The 24,471-nt window shown below is 34.4% G+C and overlaps 1 protein-coding gene and 2 long non-coding RNA genes across 3 annotated transcripts; all 3 read right to left on the reverse strand.

Moving 5' to 3' along the window:
* Positions 1-5,157: 5,157 nt before the first annotated feature.
* Positions 5,158-12,912, reverse strand: LOC124445869 (tyrosine-protein kinase receptor Tie-1-like). Its single transcript, XM_046996665.1, has 6 exons — positions 12,845-12,912; positions 12,688-12,758; positions 12,571-12,611; positions 11,853-11,949; positions 10,417-10,534; positions 5,158-6,034 (listed from the first exon to the last, which is right to left on the reverse strand). Exons 2-6 carry the CDS (start codon positions 12,735-12,737, stop codon positions 5,924-5,926), a joined length of 417 nt encoding a protein of 138 aa, XP_046852621.1. The 5' UTR covers positions 12,738-12,758; positions 12,845-12,912; the 3' UTR covers positions 5,158-5,923.
* A 2,853-nt stretch (positions 12,913-15,765) lies between these two features.
* Positions 15,766-17,306, reverse strand: LOC124445876. The gene is made up of 2 exons (XR_006948281.1): positions 17,138-17,306; positions 15,766-15,892 (listed from the first exon to the last, which is right to left on the reverse strand). It is a non-coding gene; the product is annotated as an uncharacterized LOC124445876 (long non-coding RNA).
* A 779-nt stretch (positions 17,307-18,085) lies between these two features.
* Positions 18,086-20,676, reverse strand: LOC124445872. The gene is made up of 3 exons (XR_006948278.1): positions 20,629-20,676; positions 18,378-18,629; positions 18,086-18,122 (listed from the first exon to the last, which is right to left on the reverse strand). It is a non-coding gene; the product is annotated as an uncharacterized LOC124445872 (long non-coding RNA).
* Positions 20,677-24,471: the final 3,795 nt, after the last annotated feature.

Consider the following 24,471-nt stretch of genomic DNA (forward strand, 5'->3'; position numbering starts at 1 on the left):
CTCCTGATAAACATGAGAAAAAAACACAAATTTAGCGTAAATTATTTGTTCAAAGATGCAATTTTCGTAAATTTTCATCGCAGATAACGGTAAATTGAAATTGAGAGAAAACATTCATAAAAATAGTACTGAGTCACTTTCAATGAAAGATATAGTATATATATATATATATACAAAGTGCATAACAATGTGACGTACGGTTGTCCTTATATATATATATATATAAGGACAGTTTGAACAATTGATAAATATAGTTGTAGTGATATGTGTGGAAATAGTACATTTATGGTTATTGCTTGGGTCATAGGCTTATTGATTAGTGGTGTAAAAACTTCGAAAGTCATGAGGTCTGTTTCCATATCATACATCAGAATATACATGCTAAGATCTTTTTGGCCAATTATTGTCTGTTGAATTGATTGCTTCAGTGTATGTTATTGCCGTGAAGGAAACTGGGAGAATGTGTTTGCCCAGTCATTCTTTTAACAAATTTCGGAATTTTCAATTAAAAGCAAAACTTTTTGAGGAGGGGTGGGTGGTTGTACAATTATGCAAATTCTAAAGAGCTAAGCACGTACTTGTTTCCAAGAAATGGGAACATATCAAAGGAAATACTAAAACAGATATATTGCGGATAAAACTTTTTATAACCTTGTCGACACATTTAGATTAGCCTAGAGTAGAATTTTTCCCTATGAAAACTTTTTCTTAACAGAAATCATTGATGTTGGGCTTTTAAATTTTCAGAAAACTTGCTTGAAACTTTATCTACAAAATAGCATTTTAAGGGTAAGAAATTTTAAACGTGTATTCCCCCTAACAACGCTCGTGCTTTTACACGTTTAGCCTTTACATAGTTCCCCTTTCTGTCTGAAGACCTGACGATGCCACTGAATCGGTTTTTTAAATTATGTTTTGGTGTGATTTGATTTTTTAAAGTTAACCACTTTAGCAGCTAACAAATGAAAATCTCAGTATTTGCCAAGTGCATACTAGTTGGAGGAACTCAAAAGGACATCAAGCATCTTGTCGATGAAAATATTCTGCTGTTATACTGCATAATAGTAAAAAGAAATTCTCAATAAGTTACAACAAAGACTAAGATTTAACTTCATCATTAATTTTCTTTAGAAATGTTATTTCATTCATTGTTTTGGCAAATGATCAAAACCCTCAAAGAATTCTGGATTATTACTCACCCTTCCTTTTTAAGACAACTTGAAATATTGGATGTACTGACTGTCAACAAACACAAAAAAACATCAACATTCCAACTTTATCACAAATGAGCGTCATCTTTCAGGTTCTTTAGAAATATGGTACCCACCAACATTGAAAAGAATAAAAAGATTTAAAATAACCATAAGCCACTGATTAAAACATGTTTCACTAATGTGTGAGAGCAAATACTTATTCACAAATAAATCGTCTCACTAAGATAAGTCTTTTAAGTGAAAAGCTTTAGTTATCAATTTTGGGAAAATTCATGCAAAAATAATAATTATCTCCTTGAAATTACTTTGGAAAAGTTATGTAACTTTTTAAATTCTCTAGAACAATGCATTATGTAATTCTCAAAGGGGTAAAAAGTTACGCAACCCTGTTGGGCAACGCTACCAGACATGATCACCAAAAATATTTTCCTCCTGTATGCCTTTATCGATGTTCTTAACCTGTTATATTCACAGAAAATTCCTATAAAAATATATTGGACTAATAGCAAATCTAATAATTACAGTATGCAAGACTTTTCGAAAAACCAATGTGCACTATCCTGTTTTCTCATTGATCAATGGATTTGCTTATGTAATAATAATGTGTTTCATTTAACAGATTAAAACACCATATTTCAAAAAAATTAACGTGTTTATGCAAAATTTTTCTATCATTTTGGTAATGTGAATCATACTGTCATGAAATTAATGGAGCTGAAAAGGTACAAAAATTGAGTTGTGTTTTGAAAGCAGAGTCACTTTCAAGAAAACTCAATCGTGTGCAAAGGAATATTTGAATATTTGAATATACCCCCTTCCCCCCCCCTCCAATTAATGTTTTACCTACATCACCGAAGACGAAGCTATTATTATAAGGTAACAGAAAACATTGCGCTATGTCTAACTTTTCGTTAACTTGTCCAAGAAAGCAATTAAAGCTACTAAACCACACTACGCAGTAGTTCGACTTTTTCAACTGCTTTAGATTTATGTTTTTCTTTGAACAAGCCTCGTTGTATGAGACACAGTATGGCTATTCAAACCGTCATGACAAAATTAAACTTAATTGATGTGGTCACTAAACTTTGTATTCTGACGTCTTTCAACTGAATATGTTTTACATTATATTTAACATTTTGGGTATTTTTAAGTGGCCACAGTGTGACGTATACTTTCATTATTTTCGAAGACTTTGAAATGGATGTTTACACTATGCACATCTGTATAAACGTAAAGTACTTTGGAGCAATACTAAAAAATGAGGGATTGTAAAATTATGCACAGTTGATCGATTATATCTGGCGCTTACTGATGCGAATGTTAAGTTTTAAGCCAGTTCCAAAATACTTTAACAAAACATTGAGTTCAAAATGAAAACAAAAGCTTTTATAGCGAAAAATATTGGAGGAAAAGGAATTGGATTTTTTAAAACGAACATTTAAAATAACTAGTTGTCAAACACACTTCAGGTGGATAATGCTCACAAAGAAAAAATCATGCGTTATGTAGACAAGCTGTGATATGTTTATAAATTACATTAAATATTTCTTAGTCGAGAAAATGCTCGTACAATAAAATAACAAGACCGATGAAAGAGAAACAATCTAAATCGAAAAATCAATGAGAAATTCATGTTAAATTTGGTATTAAAACAATTTATGAAAAAAATTCACAGCAACAACCGTAAAAGAAAAAGTTCATGTGTCAACTCTACTTTACTATACCTAGCATCCCCCTGTCTAAATGTATTGACTCATTCAATACAGTTTTCTCATGGACAAGGACAGGTATTGAAAAATATGGTCAATATCGTTCTGTTTCCAAATTTTATCTTGTATTCATTTGGTAAAACACTTTTTAGGTACAACTGCAAAAAATTTGCTAAAGCATAAAAAGACAACTGATCTTTTATGAGTAAAAAAATAAAATAAAACAGTCTGATAGCTGATAGCTCTTCTTTAATCATGTGTTATACGAAGTTTAAACAACATGTCAAGTTACTTTCATGTCGAACTTAAGTCTACCTGATCTACCGCAACAGCAATCTAAAAACTTACAGCTTTTTTCGACACTTCCTTTATTTTTGCGTGCTGTATGCCTCCTATATGCAACCAAACAATGATAATTAATATCCCACTTTGAAATAATGCCTTTTTGAATTCCACTTAAAGTTTATCTTTAAAAACATATGGCATATAGATATTATTTGATGTCATCACTGCACCTTTTGGACACGACACTTTAACGTCACCGCGCGTGTGTACTTTTCAACATTGGAACTGGCATTCATTAATGTGTAAAATTATACGTAAAATAAAAGAAAAACTTTCGTTTTACAATTTTGTTGGAGATGAAAAGCAAGCTTTGAATATGTGTGTAGTGAAATGAATATGTCGACAAACATTAAAGAAAATCTTGACGCAGTAATATTTAATAAAACGACAATACAAATTTTAAGTTTATGATCATTATTATGTGTGTTATATTTTTATTAATACACATTTTTTATTTTTTTGGTAAATTTTACGTGGAAAAGATTGTAAGAAACAGTAAACAGTTTTGTCATATATCATTTTATAGCTTAGATTTTATAAATGCTGCACTCTATAATTCGCTTAAAACTCTATAGAAAATTTTTATTTGTATGCTGGGAGAGCTATTCTACAAAATACTACCTAAAGTGGTAAATATTGTTGAGAGTGCAGCCCGAACTAAATCAAAATATACGGGGCTGAAAAGTTATGAAATTCTGGACACGAAAACAATTATGTGCATTATCGCAAACATCATTTTGTATAGCGTGCTTTTGACAAAGTGAATTGCTGAAAGTTTTAAGATTTACTTCATGTGGTAATATAAATGATTCTTTTAATTGAATGAAAGAATTTGTGGCCCAGTACAATATGAATACTAAAATTTCCCTCGAAAGGTGGGAAGTGATATCAACTGGCGAATATGGGGAATGAGACGCCGTACAGCATTCTTATATTGGGATGTTTTATATGCTATCAAAAAGCATTTCATCCATTTTCATAATTGTGGTTAGTGGTATCCACACTGGTGTGTTAGTGGTTAGGGCACCATTGATTACTTCTTCTCTATAACACTATGAAGAAGCTTTTAGTTTTGAGAGGTGTGCAGAAATTTATGTTTTTGAGCACAATGGTCTTCGGCCTAAAGTGTCCGTTTGATACAGGGTGTCAACTTAATGCAGGACCGCTTAATACAGGTTTGACTGTATTTTACATTTCATTGGAGCAAAGAGAAAACGTTTCGAAAAATTACCAAAATACCTCCTTCATGTAATCTCACGGCCTCACGTGACTAATCTGACATCTTCGAAATTTGCACAATATTAAATATGAAAAAACTTATATTCAACCAAAATGCTATGTCGTGAGATCTAAATTTAAGAGCTTTTCTGCCAGATTTAGGATTTGACACTAGTTTCAAGCTCTATCATGTTTTTTACCCAAAACTGTTATGAAATTAAGATTGTGTCTGGTAAATGAAGTAGATACAGGTCATATTCTGGCCATAGCTGCTGGTATTTCTGTAAATACATTTCAATAAAATACTAAAATCAAATAACACACAAAATTACTCTATACATAGAAACATGCATACCGTGTTTGTCTAAAAGTGTACATGGGTTGCAATGCATAATTGCAATTTCTAAATGGTCTTCAGTGTGAAGCAAATGGGGAAATTATTTACTGTCACTGAATTCTTTGATTTTATAAATGGGATTGTTTGATGTTCAGTCACTGAAGTTCAGTGGACTTATTCTTTGTGTTATGAATATATTGTGCTGTCATTTTAGTTTCAGTAAAGTAAACATTTAAATACTATTTTGGATGTACAGAATTTTTGTTATCATATTTTCAATTGTAATATATTTGACCAAATTTAAAGAGCCCTCCATAGAAACCAGAATATTGTCTTTTGAAAGCTTCTCTTATGTAATTCAGGCTTTACTTTTCATTGCAACATGTTATAATTAGCAGAATATTTACAACTTGGTATTACAACTTGGTTATTGACCATCTTTATATGTTATCATAACAGTGTGTTCTAGACATTGGCAGTAGAAGATGTTTGGTTTTGTGTGGGGGCTGAATAACAAGAAAAGTCTTGGTAGGGGTGTCAATCTTATCCCTTGAGCAAAATATTAGTCAGAGATTCAGGAAAATTAAATACTGTCCTTTAAATATTTCATTCTCTATGAGAAAGGCAGAATGAGATAATCTAATATGTATTCCCCCTGTCAAACAAGGACTTGTTTTGGGAAGAATATTGAAAAGCTCTTTGTTACAATGGAATATTTGTTGGGGGGGGGGAGGGGGCTTAGCACCCCCCTTTTAATTATTGGTGAGCAGCCCCTTAGCCCTACATTCTTCTGCCCTTGGTTCTAATCAAAAAGTACACAACAATTTAAATAAAACCTCTACATTTCTGCAAACGTTTTTCAATGAAAAAGCAAAAAAGTACTTGGATAAAGACTTGATTTCAAATATATCTTCTTATTTAACAAGTGTGGACATCACACTAGCGTTAAAATATGCTCATTCTTTTTTGTTCAATACAATTGTAATGTATCCAGGCTATATAAGTCAATATATATAAGACAATTTGTCATCGATCTAACGATATTTTTCTCAACTTCAATTTTTATGAATGTGAAGTCAAAAAAGGATTTAAGCCATTGGTTAAGCCATTGGAATCTCTTCCATTTTTCTTTCCTTGAATAATTTAATTTCTGCTTCTGACTGCGACATTTTTGTCGATATGTTCTGATTTTGCTCATAAATTTCCAAATCCTAGAATCATAAAGAAATAATTATTTTTTTAAGCATTTAAGAAGTAAATGATGTTTACTGTGTCTGCGTTGGCTCATTTAAATTTAGGAGACGTTTTGGAGAACGCGAGAGGAGATCAGTGCAAGGTTTGCATGAGCCAATGGAAACATAAAAACGACATCTTCTACTTCTTTCATAAAATAGCAAAAATACGAAACAGATAATTTAAAACAAATGTTTTAATTTTTCCTTTAACATTTATTCGAGTAATTACTTAATTAATTTGTTTGATCAAGCTCATATCGGTTTGCACAGGTCATTGCAAACTCAGCAATGCACCAATCAGCGCAAGCGTTTCATTGTGTTTCTTTCATTAATGATATTTAAAGTTGCGTCTAACATGGGGAAAACACAAGTTGTTTCCCCTAAATCATCTTGCCATCTCTCGTCCTACAAAGCAACCATTTTTGCATTCCAAAAATGATCTTCGTGGTAGTTAGGTACTAAACATGCAAACTGAAGTAATTTGCCAAATTCATGACATTACCCACACTTAAAAAGCGTCTGGACACGGGCAGCCACCCGATTGAGGCAACAGATCTAACACAGGCCCCAATCGAATAAGATCGTTACCATAAATATCTGTACTTATAGCACTAACAAAACTCGATAAGACAAACATCTTTACATTTCACCCCCGAATTTTTCGCCTTCCTCCAAGAGACATAGTTGGTGAATACTTCTACGATAGGTTGCATTTCTGGTTCGTACCGTTACTCGTCGTACTATTCTATTTTCATCTGGGTTCACCTCTGTCACTATAGCCATCGGCCAACGTTCTAGTGAATAATCTTTATCTACCATCAAGACGAGATCATTGAGTTTTAAGTTACCTACTTGCTGCAGTCACCTCCGTCTTTTATGGAGTATCGGAATGTACTCAGCAATCCAACGCTTCCAAAGTGCATTAGCTAACAGCTGTACTTGTCTCTAAAGCCGGCTGCAATGATCGCCACCCACAAACACTTTAGGTGCGGCACGCGTATTGGAACACAACAGCAACAGCTTACTAGGCTTCAAAGCATCTGACTCATCAAGGCCTGTGCCACAATAGTGAAGAAGAGGTCGATCGTGGATAATTCTTTCTACTTCAGTTACGAACGTTCTTAAAGTGCCGTTGTCAATTGTCTGCTCACTGACTAACGCCGTCACAATCTTACGGATTGATCATATCATATTGTCCCAAACTCCACCTGTGTGGCTTGCTATTGGCGGATTCAAATGCCTGGTCGTCTTCTCCTGCAACAAGCGCTTACAAATCTTCTTTTGTGACTCTTCACATCTTAATTTCTCAAACTCCTCTTTCAAGATTGTATTTGATCCAACAAATTAGTCCTATCGTCGTTATGTATGTCTTTTGGAGAAACTCTTCGTACTGTAAATCGAGTAAAGGAACAAAGGAACGACTCAGTATAGGGTATTTGAAACTTTAATGTGAACAGCTCTTATTTCTAGACGGATAATCGCACTGCCGTATCTTTTCAAGTGACTACTGCCCTGCTTCAACACCAACGGACCAAAATAATCGACTCCCGTCGCTGAAAATGTGTACTCAGAATCCACGAGACGTGCTCGAGGAAGATCTTCTATCGAGAGTAATGTGTGCGGCAATGGAAACTTAAGAAGACAATCCAACGAATCCTCAAACAGCTTTTGATTATCCTAAATTTTTTTGAACTGCAGCGAGAACAACTTGCACCCCCATGTGCCTGATGTTCTCATGGACATGTTTGATAGTGCAGTCCACAATACGATGTTTCTTTGAAACGATGATAGGGTGAACTTTGCGTTGAAGTGAAGATCCGATTTTTCTGATCTACCACCAACTCTCAAGAAGCCATTATTTCCTTTGAAGAGCAGCAACGCGATTAAGATAACTCTAGACGAACATTGGAAATTCTTCACTTCCTGTGGAAAATACTGTGGTTGGACATGTCGCAAGAGGATTACTTTAGCCTACTCCATTTCTACGACAGTAAGACGTGCAGCTCCGGCCCCATTAACTAAATCACCGGAATAGGTGAGAACTTCTTTTATCACTTTTGTTAAAAACAAGAAATCGTTGTTAGTGCATGAAGCGAATTAGCCATGCTGTACAAAACAAAAGACGATTCCACTACAAGAAGTGCTGAATGAACTAATCTTATGGTTGAGCCTTGCTTACAATGGCTTCGAATAGTTCGGCCGATCTCTTCCACTTCAATTGCTCTTGGTGTTTAGAAGTGGATTTTGACGACTCAGGTCATCTTATTTCGTTCTCATAAAGAAATCTTGGTCCATGTATCCAGTGCTTGGCCTTTACATCTTCACTGGGACTGAGACCTCCTGATGCATGATCTGCTGGGTTTACCTCGCTAGTCAGGTAACGTCATTGTGAAGGGCTTAATATCTCATGGATAGTTCCGATCTTATTAACCATGAAACTCTTAAAACGGCTGGCTTCCTTCTTGATGTATTGAAGGACGCATGTTGAATCTGTCCAAAATATGACCTTATGAATATCTATGCCGAGTTCTTCTTAGATTTTTCGATGTTGTCTGGCAACAACTACAGCAGCGGTTGACTCCAATCGAGGTATAACCTTAAACCGTAGCCGGAACTTTGGCTGCATAACCTTTAATTAAGTTTTTGCTAATTCCTGATGTGTAATTTTTGTGTAGCCCCTTATCCTTTCTAAAGCACAATTTGAGAGACGTCATTCTCCTTTTGACCATAGGTCGATTATCTAGAAAAGGCGTTCTCTCTCGAAATGTTAAATCGAGTTGATAGTGATTCTTCACAACTTTAACTGAATTGACCATCATCTGGTATGATTTTATATCTTCTTGAGACATTACTTGCTCTTCATCATATAGTGATTGGCTGGAATGAAAATTGAACATCTGATCAACCTTTTTTATTTTATATTTGTCACCGGTCCAAACACAGAAACTACTAATTTCATTACGAGTAATTCGCTTTATTGGTTCAGCAACCGACCATCCTAAAGGTGTTCTTTTCGCATATGATTCCCTACCTCTCCTTTCTTCCAGTTTCCAGTTACTTCCGTCTGTCCCGATAAGTGTCGTTACTGCAGGACCCTCCAAGTTTGGAATGTTAATGTTATTGGTCTTTCTGAAATGACCAGTCTGAGCATCTGTAGATTTGGATTCTGATTGTCTTGGAATGTTGGAATATGGTATGTTTCAGCTTGTGCTGACGACTGCTCATCTTTAGTGACAGGATGACTCGCATGGTTGGGAAGGGTATTTTGTATTGGGTTCCTAAGAAACCTTGCTGGTGAATGTTTGGATTAGTACAACTCGCCTCTTATTGATATTCATACCAATCTTTTTTGGGTTATGGATTATGTCATAACTTAGATTGCTACGTTGACTATCAGTACATGAATTACTTGATGATGAAACGTAGATGTTGTGTTGCTTCCCATATCGACATCTTATTCTTTCAAGCAATTCACTGCGACTTATTTCTTCACAAAACAACGATTCATAAAGTCTCTTAGCTCGACCATGGCTTTGCATAACCGATCGTAATATTTGAAATTATTTGCTTCACGTAATCCCTCACTTCGAAATTCGCGTACTTCTGCTTCACGCATCTCATTAAAACCTGCTTCCGAACATTTCTCGCTGTCAGTTTCGAAACGCTCGTCAACTTCAGCCTCCGCTAGCCTAGCTTCCATGTCCAACAGCTCTTTTCTTTCGGCAAGCTCTGACAACCCTTGTTTCTCTTCCAACTCAAATTTATGTTTGCAATTTCTAGCTCAACGACACGAGCCTCTCGCTCTAACAATTGCTTCTGTTTTAGTTGCTCCGATCGCAGGTGTAGTTTATTCCTTTCTAGCCCAGTCATACTCTACCGAGACTTCACGCTAAGCGCAGGAGCTGATCTAGTTACTCTCAGGCTCTTTTCATCGGCCTGCGGTTCGTTATCATCACACACGGACTTGGCACTCGTTTTTGATAAATTAAAGTGTTTGTGATCAAAAAGTTGTAAAGGTTCCGTGTGCAAACTACAACTTATTGATAAACAACCGCCCGCCTGAACACGAGCTGTCACCCCATTAAGATTACAGTTCTAATAGGCACTCTTAACTCAGCACATCTTTTGACGTTTCAAACATTTTATCGTTGTGATAGGATTTGCATATCCTTATCAAAATTTGTAACAGATTACCATCAGCATTCATCAGCATTCATTTCAGTAATACACATTATGAAGCTGATTTTAAAATGCTTTAGCTAAGATATTCATATGGTAGAACGCTACATGAAGAAACTAAATGCTATCTTTCATCAACCATTTTTTAATGTAGTTCGTTGTTGTATCACATAATTTACCTTCACTTTTTCAATGGATGAAATTGTCGGGACATTTTTTTGTACCATTTTTTTCGCTTCTTTAAATGTTGGACGAAGTTGTGGATTTTCAATCCAACATTTCTTCATCAAATCAGCACTGCAAATATATAAGGTTGATTCACATTCATATCCACTTTATTTCAGTTCTATTTATCATCGTCATCAGAATCTAACCGATTATGCTTTAAAAGAATTTTTTTATATGAAAAATAATCTTGACTTAGACACGAGAACCTATATTTAAAGTCGTCCCACCCCTCCCCCAACCCCTACTCCCTAAAAAACCACTTAACAATAAAACTGTAAAATTAGGGCATGAATATATTGAAGAGGTAGCTAATGTTCAAGATTGTTCATTGTTAAACTTAAGTAGTTAAGTTGTTATAAATTACTAAAAGCTGTCGGCTTGATTATAATTCTCTCTTGAACAGTCTTATGAGAGTAGTTACTATTAAACGTATGAAACTATTATGCATTCTGTCTAACTTAAGTCAGCCTGCACTGGCAGAAGTTTTGTAACATTTCAAATGATTGTGTGTAAATAGGTTTTGAGGATGATGAGTGTATTAATTATTAAAGTTTGTTTAGGACACTTTTTGTCAATAATTTGTTTTTCTTTTGGAAATAAAATACGAGGTAGATTTTAAAACGTGCTCGCATTTGCTTATCACCCCCCTCCCTCTATACTCTACAAATAACATGATATTCGATAGCTGGAATACTTGTCTTTCCTGATATGAAGAAATCACGTTAAATTATTTAGTAATTTATGCACACCAGCTGATTGAAGTCAGATTACATCCTCTTTAGAAAACTGAATATATATAAAATCACAATAGTATTCTATAGCAAATACTTTAATTTGATTGTCTTGCTACTCACAATTGAAAAATTGATAGCGAGTAGCGAAGTAATTGATAGCGAAAATCTGGCTGCCGACCTTGGTGTCTCGCGTTTTACTTAAGAAAGTAATTCTAGATACGACTAAGTTGCCACTTAATAGAACGCTAAGATAAGGTAAAATAAAAATAAAATTAAAATAACTAACCATATATTGAGCAAGGGTCACTCGCTTTTGGTATAAACAATAACAATAGAAATGCGTAAAATGTTAAAGAGAACTATTTACTTTTTGTTTATGAATACTATTATGACTCTACTAAAACAATTAGAGTACTCGCTCTCAATTTCTATGATGCGAAAAATGATTGGGGCTTCGCCCTCATCAACTATTACCACATAGAAATGTCGAGCTCGTAATGTAATTGTTAAATGTAATTGTAAATGTAATTGTAAATAATTGTATACTTAGCAACAAGAATTGCTTTATTGACGCATGGACCATAGTTTTTTCATTATATCTTTGAGAAATATTGTGAAAAGACTGACGAATGATGTATTAAATATTTTCTTACATGATGTCAGGACAGTTGATGGGTGGCACCATTCGATTTCCGTTAAGCAAATGGGCATATACTTCACTGACATGTAAGCCGGGATACGGTGTCCCACCTGAAAGACATTTGAAGGTTTAAATCATGTTGTACAAGCAACACTTATTTGAACCGAGAATGATTTTTGTGGGTAGTCACGCTCATGCCCTTTTCAAACATTTAAACATCTAAAATTTAGCTTTAAATCTCATTTTGTATATACATCCTAGTATCATAATCTCTTTCATCTAAAGATGTCTTGAATCAGAAGAAAAGTCGCACGATTTTCAAATAAATAGTATACAACTAAGCGGTTGTGGGTTTCTTAAAACGATCTGTTTGGCTAATTTATATATTGACAATATTGTATTGTCAATATTTTCAATACAGGAAAGTAAACATGTTCGATTTCTCGTGAGTGAACGACTTCCTCACAAAACGTTTCAAAGATAAATCGTTGAACATTGAGTTAATCTTTTAAATTTGTGAAATTTCTTCAGGACGTCGCCACTGTTTTGTTTGTGGCAAGCCTTTTTGAGGGGATGAAAACAAGTACGCCAGGCTACCCTCTTGTACGCTCAGCATACAAATTTTTGTTTTAGTTGTAATCGCCCTTAAGAGTTTCACTAGTTTCCATCATCAGTCATTATTAAATTTCTATTTGTCGTTATTTTTCTCTTACGTGTTTATAGAAGCTTACCTAGGGTAAACAGTTCAAATAAAACTACTCCAAACGACCACCTAAATCAATTATGTAGAATTGTTAGTAAACTTAAAAAAGTGAAAATATATGACATTTTATATAAGCAAATCATACATATCAGACTTCTCCGTGTAAACAGAATCCTTGATTGACTCAATTGCCATCCACTTCAAAGGAAGTAATCCCTATCATCAAGGGTTGTTATCATGAACTGAAGAATAATGCCAAAAAGATCGCACAAAAAGCTAGTGATTCAAATGCAAGCACTAACCGGTGTGTTCTTCGTGTAAACTTGATACTTGTAAAATATCTTGCCAAGCCAAAGTCTCCAACTTTGGCTATGTACTGTACCAAGTAGAATGTTACGAGCAGCTAGGTCCCGGTGAATGATCTGTTAGTTTAACAAAACAAATGTGTTTTGAAAATTCGTGCATTGAAATAAAATTCTCTCTAAACTCTTTCAGTTGAACTCTGTAGTGAAAACCTGTAGTGTTTTGTTAGTTATTTTATGTTGTCTTATTTTCACGGTCACGCAGTACGTTATGTATCATCAATAAATTTCAACAAAGCAACAAAAATCTTATTTAACACCCATAGAGACGAACAAAAACTATCTTTAAACGAGTATTCGACAACTTGACTTCGATTGAGCCTTTATCTTTAAGTTTGCTAATGCTTGCAAATGAAAATCTTAAGCTTAGAATTGTACAGTTGAAGAACCCAGAAATATAAACTGGTACGTTCGTCTTTGTTCAAAAATCTCTCGCGTGATTTTGCTCATTTCTTTTCTCTTCCTTTAAGCTATCGCTATTTGTCCGTTCTACTCCATCATTAACACAATATATACATACAAAGCTATCACACCTACAATACACCTCTTTGCCCAGGTGTAGGTTTATATTATTATACCTTCCTGGATATTAAGAATTCCATGCCTGATATGATACGCCCATTGAATCAGATTTTGTGGTCCAAAATCTAGTGATAAATCGTTCATCAGGTATTCCTTGTCTTGATTGTATGTCTGTTTCGACTGTCACGGAGAAATTGACGAAGATTTCCGTGTTCACAGAACTCCGTAATGATACACAAACTTGTTCTTTCACCTATAATCAAATAATTTAACGCAAAAATCTTTCTCAGCGGATGCACATACATGTAGGTTTCCCCAAGAAAGGCAACTCTCTAAGTTCTTTTCGCCACATCGTTATTCGTTGGGATATTTTTTAAGCCATTATGTGAAGGAACTTTCTCATGTGTGAACATGACTTTTCATTTTCCAATCATAATTCTTTACTTAAATTACGTAACTTCACTCCATTTAGGATGAACGTATATTTTCCTATTATTGTTTAGTTCAATAATCAGCCTCAAAAGTGTGAATGGTTATTAGTGCTCAACAAATAACCCGCTTTAAAATATAAACAACAAGCTCCTAATGTTTTCAATGTTTTCATTTTCGCCAACATGAATCAATATTTTCAACTCTGACTGCAAATCAATGAGTTTGTTTCGATCCCCATCATCTAAAGAAAAATCATTAAATTAAAAACTGAGACTTAGCTATCAAGGTTATTAATCTTAAATGTTGATATATGCTTACGATCAACAAAGAAAACGACCTTTTTAAAACCCAACTTGCCATATAATTATAAAGACTGATAATATTTCAAATAATAGTTTTACTAGGTTTTAACTTGCAGGCAGGGTATCGTATACACAAAGTCTTTAAATTGTATATAAAAATGCCACCTGGAAAAAAGTAAATTCCTTCCGCTTGTATTCAATAACAATTAATTTTATCTGTTTGCTCAATCTTATATTTTTCATTAAAACCATGCAATGAAACATATGAATAATAATCTTAATGGAAATGTTTATAACAGCGAAACCTTTGATTTTCTTCACAGCAACTTTAACTTCTCTGCTGTACACGTAACTGTCTTCCATTCTTCTTCTTCGACCCTTCTCTCCATTTCCTTGGACCATTTCCTTTCCCCATTCCATTTCCATTCCTTCATTATCCACATAATATCCACCATGTCCATTGTCGCTCTCCATTCCATTACTTTTAGTTATCCATGCCAGACATAGTTATGTTCAAAAATAACTTACTGAATTTTATTCTTTCTTCTCCCTTCTCCTTTCTCCTCCATTCTTCATTCAATCCCCATTTCTCACTTTAAACAAAAGCAATCAAAGTGAGGAGACGCCTATAAATATGACCAACATCATCATTTTTTCCAGCCACAATGTGAAACTTGACAAATAAAAAGTCACTTACGATGTGGTTAAATGTATCAACAGTTGTTTGCGAGCAATAAAGATTTTATTTAAATTATAGGTTGGATGTATAAAATACCTTGCTCAGTACTTATACTCTTTTGTTGAAATGGTTTTCGTTCAACTGTAAAATTTTATGAAAGTCTTGATAATTTTGCATTAATTCAACACAATTGCTTTGATATATGTATGGCAACGAAATCGTAATGAAGATCAAGTGAGACAATGTTTGCACATTTCAACGTGAAACAGAAGGTCGATAATGAAACTTACCTGGGATTCTGTATTATTGGTGATGTATTTATTTCACCGCTATTGTTGGCAGTACAGCGATACCTGCCCTCTATCTTCACTGTTAAAGAATAGTTTGATGAAATATATTCCATCTCGTTCTTATGATCATGGCAGATATGAGATTGGCACATGTACCATTTGAAGGTTACTTCTTGTAGGTCAAATTTCTTCTTCAACGTACAGTTTAGGACCGAAAATCCTTTCTTTAAAAATCTTTTTGTGTCTTTAATGTCAATTTCAGGTACAACTGAAAAAAAATGAAAAACGGAAACTGATCTTTATATGATATCATGGATGAATTAAAGATTGACCTTCTAATCTGAAGTTTTGCCTTACCGCATAATGTACAAATGCCATTTATTTGCCTTTCGTTTGTATGCAAATGTTTTACGCTAAAATTTCAGTTTTATATTCTTTGTAAATAAACAGGACTGACCTAGTTTTTTATTGAAATCTTCTTAATCTCATTTCCTTTATCTGATAAAGATCTGATAGGTTAATCATCAGGAATCTGACAACTTTACTTCGATTGTTGTAATTTTTCTTGTCCGTCATGATTTTGCAGTGTTGTTAAGGCAAAACAACGTGTTAGTAACTGATAGTTGGATCTTTATAAAACGCCACCAAAAGATATCGGCAGCAGGATAAGACGTAACGTTGTAGGTAAACGTCAAATTCTTTCCTTCACCAAGTGAGAACTCGTCTGCGTCGTTTTCAATGTAAATTTTGGGTGTGGCAAGCTCTAGAGTTGAAAAAACAGGCTTTAAATAATGCTTGAAAATGCGCTTTCGATATGCTTTAAAATGAAAAAAAGAGAAAGAACATGAAAAATGTGAAGAACAATTTTACAAAAATGTTTATTGATTAGTGTAGATGACCAAGAGAGATTAAATGACCATTTATAACAGCGTACGATAAGCGAATTACCCGCAAACCTATGCTTAATGTTTATGCCATCGACTGTTTTTTGTTTTCTTCGTCATGACATTTTACTCTTGCACATCCATGAAAATGAAATTTCTTAGGTTATTTGCTTTGTTTTTGAAGTGATATAGCGCTGTTTCTATGTTTCATATTTATCTAACGAAGTGGTGACGGTCTCAATTAAACTAATCTTACAAACTGATTTTCGCCAATTTTATTTCATCTCACGAGGATATGATCGTCGACAAATATGATCCATTTTCACGATGTTAAAATAGTCCTCTGGGCACTTTCCGGTATATTTAGATTATTTGATTTTTCTCTATAGGCACTGTGAAGAGGATTTGTTTCCCTTTGTGTCACTTACAAGACAAAATTTGCATAGTTAGAATAGAGTTGGGTCAGTTTGGTAGAACACATATTTCCCGTCGTCTTCAAAGTGCCTATGGTGCTAGAATTCTGCAGTATAATGCTTAACATTGACATGGGTTGTGTACTAAGGCGACGGAATTTACACGTTTGTAAGAAGATTTAGCTGATGGTTCATTTAGTTCTTTTTGTTTTTAGTATATCAAATGACCTTGCTTATCAATGAAAAATTGGCTGAACTTTGATGTGGTTTCATCTGTGGCTATATTTCAGGGTTCACTGTGATTTGGGCTATTTAAGAGCAGTTTGCTTTGTACTAAATCAAAAGTTGTCTTTTAAGTGTTTTATCGGAAGCCTATTCCCATACAACATATTGTTGAAATAAATCTAATAGTTTTGGAAGAAGGTGCATTCAGGTTGGACGTTTTCTCAATACTCGGATTGCTTGTTGAGCAGGTGATTATATTGTCCTTAGCATTTCATGCATCTACACTTAATCTATCTTCCTCATGCATGATTTGCTTCAAGAAATCGTCGTTTCATCCTTTCACTTTTATATAGTGAGTGTGTTTAATCAGATTTCTCAACACCTTGGTTTCTGATGAGGCTTTTTTCCAGATTTTTCTTTTCTCTTCATGATTTAGATGGTCAGGTTGACCGGTCACCGGTGTTAATTTCATCAAATTCGTCTTACGTTTTCACGAGAAGGTGAGCCAATGGGCTTATGTTCTCTCTAAGCTTGTGTTCTAGAGACAGACTGTAAGTGTTTCTAGTTGATTCTTTATCAGGCTGAATCATAACTGGTCAGCATGTAGATGGGTAATCCATTTTTGGAATTTGATTTCCGTACGTTGCTCCAAAGATACCCTCCCTGTTTGGGATTAAGTCCAAATGTTTCTTTTCTAGCCTTTAATACAAACGTTAGAGTTCTAACTCTACTAAAATGACTTATGACGCTTAAGAAAATGTTGTAAGTTTGACGCTCAAGTTTTGACTCCTTCAATGACCCAAAATCATTACAGGCTTGCTGAATCCCGGTTAGCCGGGATCAAGTAAACAACCCTTTAAAAGGCATAAACGCAAAAAATCGAAGTTTTAAAGATCTCTTGTGGGCAGGCGTGCCCAAATTGTCTGAAAGCTTGTAAAACACAGCCATGTTTTTACTCAGTGTGATAAAATTGTTTTTTGATGAGAATATTTCGTGCGCATGGCCTGTCTTTTAAAGACTTTATTATCGGTTGTTTCACATTTAAAAAAATTACCAGCGGTACCAGAACTTTAAATTAATCATAACATAAACGTCTTTGCTTATTCCAAAGCGTCTAGTTTTAGAGAATTATATACGTTTAATACACACTGAAGTTTTGAGAAATAAGAACTAAAACATTTTCATTTACTTTACCTGACTTTCAAAGTAAAGCTTCTGTATGATTTATAATTAACATACTTTCTTTCTATCAAGCATAAGTAGGTTCCTTCAGATTCTGCGGTAATATAGCGTTCTTTACAGTTTTTGTTTCACATTTTTCTTTGTTTCTTCCATTCTTCTTCCAAAAATTTATAGTATATGGAAGCATATATGAATTGAATACCAGCAATATTGCAATCTAGCGAAACCTTGTCACCAAGATCATATTCAGTTTTCTACCGTAATTGAAGGATTCGCATGGATGGCACACCTGTAGAAGAGACAAAGGGGCCTATGAATTCCTAGACAGATCAATGTATTCAAAATCACTTGCTCATATTAATTTGTTTTCAAATCATTGAAATTGGCAATATCACATTGTAGAAATGATATAAGACTCTGCAAAAACTATTTTAAAACATGATTTTGGAAACATTATAGTTTAATTTACCACGTTTCTCGGTAATGACACTCGTGCCAAGAAGGTATGAAATAAACAGTATCTAAAAACATACAAAATACCAACTTTTTTGAGGGATGACACGTATAGTTCTTTTCTCATTGCAAGCTTTGCAGATGTACTCTTTGATGTCTTGTGTTACTTTTGTCACATTAAAGATATTTTTTGCTACAATTTTAATGTTTTTGTTCTCAACATGTAAAGGCTTCTCGTTTTCATCCAAAAGTTGAACATTAATGTCATGGTAATTAACTGTGCAATTGATAAGCACCCATTCACCAACAAGCCTGCGTTGATAACGTAGATCTTTCGATACAACTGTAAAAGATATAATACTTTTACAAAAAGGGGTTTATTTGCATCTTCAGTTAATGAAATGCCAGCTAAATGCCCCAGCAAAACAACATTAATAAATTCATAGAAGGAAATCAAATTGTAATTTGTAAAAAAATGTCAGTCATATATAATCATAAAAGTTTCACAATAGAAGAACCTTAGGAACTTCATGTTATAGATTAAATTTCACTGTTGGCAATTTCGAAACATTGTTCTTCTACACTCCGAACCACGATATTACCTTTAAAACGGATTGCAGTATTCGTTAAAAATATCATGAAAGTACAGCTACACTGTATACGTACACACAAACGTTTTCTTTGATCATTCGCTCAAACGATGTCATCAAACTATACAACTATGTTGTTGAATGTGTTGTGCGTTTTTTGGATTTTCTATAACATTTTTATTCTGTATAATGAAAGCTATATATGTGCAATGTATTTGTGCTATGAAATATTTTAAAAATTGAAGAATTTATGTTCTGTCGATCGTTTCCTAATTTAAGTATCTTAAAATCATGTTTTATTTTGTTGTTGCACTACAAACCTGCTTGTGTTGTACTTGTTTGGTTAGTATGAATGAAGCCTATACTGATTAGGAAACGACTGAACATATATCCCAAACAAAGCATGCAAACATGAATGATAACAAAAGAGTCCACTGCAGTTTTTGGAGATATTCTGTATAATGAGAGCTGAATATGTGCAATGTATTTGTGCTATCAAATAATTTAAAAATTGAAGAATTTATGTTCTGTCGATCGTTTCCTAATATATGTATCTTAAAATCATGTTTTATTTTGTTGTTGCGCTACAAACCTGCTTGTGTTGTACTTGTTTGGTTAGTATGAATGAACATACATCCCAAACAAAGCATGCAAACAATGTTAAAAAAAGAGTCCACTTCAGGTTTTGGAGATATTTCATCTAAGACAACGAAAAATTTTTATACACTTTAAGCTTAACAACAAACTAGCGTGTGTAAATGTGTTTTTTTTATAACGTAACTGGATATTTTTCCTTCGAAAATATCTTGCTGTAGCATGAGCTAATTCTGTTAGATGCAATAAAGCACAATATGAGGCAAAAAACAACACTAAATCACTTCTTTCACGTTTTTCTTCTGGAAAGAAGGTAAACAAACATCGGTCGCCGAGAAAAAAGGCATTATTTCAGGGAGAAGTTTGACAAATCTTAGAGGTATGTTGGCTTCAGACAAGCATAGGACAAAACTATGGGAGTTGTCGTTCTAGGTATAATTTATTTCAATGTATTGGAGTTAATGTTTCAATCTTTTAAAAGAGTTCACTGGTACCTGCTATTTAAAATTCTCATCGTGCAATGTGAAGTCACTAGTTGTGTAAAAAGGTTATTACATAAACTAGAATATCTTGAGAACGATTAGTGACGCGAACAAACTGTTGTAAAAGGTACACTCTCAATTTGAAAGTTATGTTTAATGAATGTATCATTTCAATAGCACAAGTTTCACGTCATATGCCCTTTGACGAAAGGCAAAAGATGAAATGATAATTAATATGAGCTTGCTCCGTCGCCATCAAGTCAGAAAACAGAATTCAGAGTTGTTACATTGTTTATTAATAATATCAGTCTAATTTAATTTTCAAAATGTGAGCTGACGAAATGTCAAAAATGCCAATCATATGATTTTTACCGATGTCTGTTATTCACTGGTTGCAGAATCGACGTTCTCAATATAAACGCCAGAAGAAATTTTACAGTGGTTTTCTACATTGTTCACAGCACTCTTCGCCAAATCAGTATATTTCTACATTACTGCAACGCTAAACGTTATTTTAAGGTATAATTTACGACTTGGTTTAGTCTTAGTTCCGTCATACATAATAAATGTTGTTATGAGGCTTAATTATAGCTCTTTGTTCAGCAGTTGATTTGCCGAGCATGTTGAGAATAAAGCTAAATAAGGATAGACCTAATAAGAATATCTTATTACTTACATTTTATATCCTTGTATTTGGGTTGCACGCACAGCTCTCAATCAGCGCAACATATAACAGCAACACTGCTACATTGTTTTGGAATAAAGCCATCTTTGGGTTTTCTGAAATATCATGAAAAGGACGAGAAAGCTGTTTTACGAACGATCTACGAATGATTGTGATGTTAATGACACTTGGAGTGTTTAAGGAAATAGAGACCATGCGCTAAAGCCTACGTGAGTGTTGTTGCGCATTGTGCTCAACAGCTGTGCGTATCTTGATGTTCTATGCAAAACGTTGACCAGATGATATATTCAAATAGAGTTTAATACCTATAGTTTTACTGTCTACAGTTTGTTGAAAATTTAACTGACTTCTTCAGGGGCTTATGGTCTATTAAGCATAAGCTAAAACATTATAGGATAACACGACATATTCTTATTTAACAACTTATTCGACGGAAGCACTCTGTTGCAATATCAAATTTCCAACAAACAAACATCTAAAGACTTATTATTTTTGGTAAAGTGGAAAGACAGTTTAAACTAACCGAAGATCAGCGTAAATGACTAAACTCCAGTCATGTTTCAATAAGACCTAAGAGCATCTCTCGGACAGCACTTTTGGCTAATGTATAGATTGAGAATAGACATGTTATTAGAGAGCAACTTCTGCTTTCTTGTTCATACTTTTAGATGCTCAAAAGCATCTATTGAGCCATTTTATTATGAAATTCAATTTGAGCATCTTTAAGAAAAAGTAAAACCAGCTGTATAGATATATAAATGTAAATGACTCTATATATGTAAATAACTCTATATATATCTATAATTCTTGTTAACTTCCTTATTAATCTGAAGATATCTTGAATCAAGACGAAACGTCACTATTTTAATAAATTTCACAAAACCAAATTGTTTATGACTATGTTTAAAATTAATAGTGATTAGGAAAAACAGTTTAACAATTGCACTATTCTAATGGCAACAAACAGCAATGGTAATTAAAGTTCTTTGTCATCAGATCATGTTTATCTTCAATAATGAGTTAAATAGAGAAATATCATCGTCAAAGAAATGTCCTTATAATTAGGTAACTTAAGGAGATGCGATTGCCAATTCAATGCAGAATAAGTAATGACTTGCAATTTGTCTTCGAGGAAAACTACACAATGCATAATGATTTAGAACCCAATCTTCTAGATGTCTAACTACCTTGACAAGGTGAGGCAAGGACACCATCATGAAAGGTGGCAAAAGCAAAGTCAAAATGAAAAATAAGTTAGAACAAACTTTAAAAACCCATCATATTAAAATTTTAATAATTAATTATTCGGGAAGAAACGATCGGACACAATGAATAATCGCAAGTAGAAACACTGAAATTTAAGAAATTTTAAGACTTTACAGGTAAACCATTCTTCTAACCCACGCTAATAGCGTATTTGAATAAAAGCTTGGAGAACTATCAGGCTGGCAGCGTATCAATTTTTTAAGTGCATGGGAAACACTCACCTCTGATAAAATCTTAGAGACAGTGTCTGGACAAAAATTGAATTTGACACAATTCCGATATAAAGAGCCTTACCAAATACAGCTACCCGAGGTTGAAATTAACAATATTGATTTAGAAATTAAATACGCAAAAAGACGTTTTGCAGATTTCTCATCCTGAATCAGGGAATTTGTATCTCCAATTTTCACTTTAAAAAGACGGTTCTTTTCGCATGATTCTTAATCCAAAATCCTTAAACAGGCATGTCAGATATCACCATTTTAAAATGGAGTGTGTTTGGTCATCTATTAGGCTTATGAAACCAAATTGTTTCATGGCATCCATCGATCTCAAAGATGCTTACTATTCCGTACCTATTCACCCAGCATATAAAAAATTCCTCAAATTTTGGTGTAGAGGGCAACTATATAAATTTGTCTGTTTTCCTAACGGCCTAGCCATCTGCCCAAGAAAATTTAAAAAACTCCTCAAACCTGTTTTTTCAAATTTACGTCAAAAAAGACATATTTCGGTTCGATTTATTGATGATACTTCGCTGATACTTGGTGATACTTGGCTGACACATATGCTTCATGTGTTCGGAATATTCGAGATACCATCTTCTTATTTATTAAAGTAGGGTTTTACGTACATCCGGATAAGTCAGTTTTAGTTCCCTCACAAGTAATTACTTTTGGGTTTCCCTCAACTAAATTCTTATGCGAATATCTGTTACGACAGAACGAGCTGAGAAGATAAACGCATGTGTCATGAGCTGCTACAAGCTTCTCACCCAAAATGAGGGATGTTTCTCGGTTTTGGGCACTCGCACTTCGAGTCTCGGGCGTAATGTACGGTCAGTTGCATTATCGCTGGCTGGAAATGGATAAAAGCGATGCCCTTAAGTTAAACCTGGGTAATTTTGACAAGACAATGACCCTGTCTTCAGCGGCCATACATGATTTACGATGGTGGCAGTCATCAATATGCACGACATACGGCAAATTACACAATGAACCTAGCAAATGCCAAACTAATGTTGCGTCGTTGACAAGTGGGGCTGCTCCTAAATGTTGTATGTGGGGGGCAACTGGACGCCCTTGGAGGCTTCCAATCATATAAACTATTGGAGATTCTTGCAGTATTGTTTGCCCTTAGTCGTTTTCTTCAGAACTAAAGGTCAACATTTAAGGTATTAATAATACTACCGCTGTAGCTTGCATTAATCAAATGGGCACATGCCACTCAAGGTCTATTCACAAGTTGACATGCAATGTCTGGACATGCTGCATTTCGTATGATATTTGGTTGACAGCAGTGCACATTCCAGGATTACAAAATGTCACTGAGATCAAGAATCTCGAATATCACGCAGAGAAACAGAATGGCAGTTGAACAAGACTCTGTTTACGTGTGTTCAAAACTAAACGTAACTCCGAACATTGATTTGCTTGCGTCAAGGTTGAATAATCAAGTGAAATATGTTTCATACCAACCTGGCCCGTATGCTATAGCTGTCAACGCCTTTACGATATCGTGGGCCAATTATACATTTTATGCGTTCCCGCCTTTTAGCATTAATTCGCAAGTGTTACAAAAAATAGTACAAGATAAAAGCACAGGACTAGTCTTAGTCCTCACTGGTAACACAAAGTTGGTGGCCAGCTTTAATCAGAATGCTAATAGCGCATCCTGTTGTTTTATTTAGAGGAAGAATGACCTTAACTCTTCCAGCTCATCCGGATCAAATCCACCCTTCAATACAAAATTGGAGCTACTACTTTGCCATTTATCGGGAACTCCTCTCTGATAGAGGCATTTCACCAGAGGCTTCTCAAATCATCAAGCTCTTGGCGGATCGGTACCAATATTCTACATACCTTAACTATTGGCGACAATATTGCAACGCAAACAGTATCAATCCTGTCGTGTCCTCTGTAGAAGAAGGCATTTAATTGTAAAAATTCTAGGAAGTTTATCCCACAGCGGTATTAATACTGCAAGGGCGCCTTATCCACTATCCTAATGCTACCAAGTGGCATCTCGTTTGTACTCATCCATTCGCTGCTAGGTTTGTTAAAGGTGTATTTGTTGCAAGACCAGCTCTTCCTAGATATGCCATGACCTGGGACGTTTCAGTGGTATTCAAACATCTTCAAATCTCCACCCCGAAATTCTCAATTTGAAATCATTAACACTAAAACAGTAATGCTTTTAGCATTATCTGGTCAGCGATGCCAAACACTTCATACATTGGATATTTCTCACATGGAGAAGAAAGGATCGAATAGTTTTATGTACCAATTGCTCAAAACATCTAAGCCTGGTAAGCATGCTGCTCCTTCAGAATTTCGAGCTTATCCACCA

The sequence above is a fragment of the Xenia sp. Carnegie-2017 genome, unplaced genomic scaffold (genome assembly GCF_021976095.1).
Source record: "Xenia sp. Carnegie-2017 unplaced genomic scaffold, XeniaSp_v1 HiC_scaffold_22, whole genome shotgun sequence".
Classification (NCBI taxonomy): Eukaryota; Metazoa; Cnidaria; class Anthozoa; order Malacalcyonacea; family Xeniidae; genus Xenia; species Xenia sp. Carnegie-2017.

Excerpts from the sequence above, each read along its gene's own strand:
- LOC124445869 (XM_046996665.1), bottom strand. The coding sequence starts at position 12,737 with ATGGCAATTGAGTCAATCAAGGATTCTGTTTACACGGAGAAGTCTGAT. Across the intron at positions 12,612-12,687 it reads TACACGGAGAAGTCTGATAT|GTGGTCGTTTGGAGTAGTTT; the intron begins GTATGATTTGCT and ends TAATTGATTTAG. Across the intron at positions 10,535-11,852 it reads ATCAACTGTCCTGACATCAT|TGCTGATTTGATGAAGAAAT; the intron begins GTAAGAAAATAT and ends ATATATTTGCAG.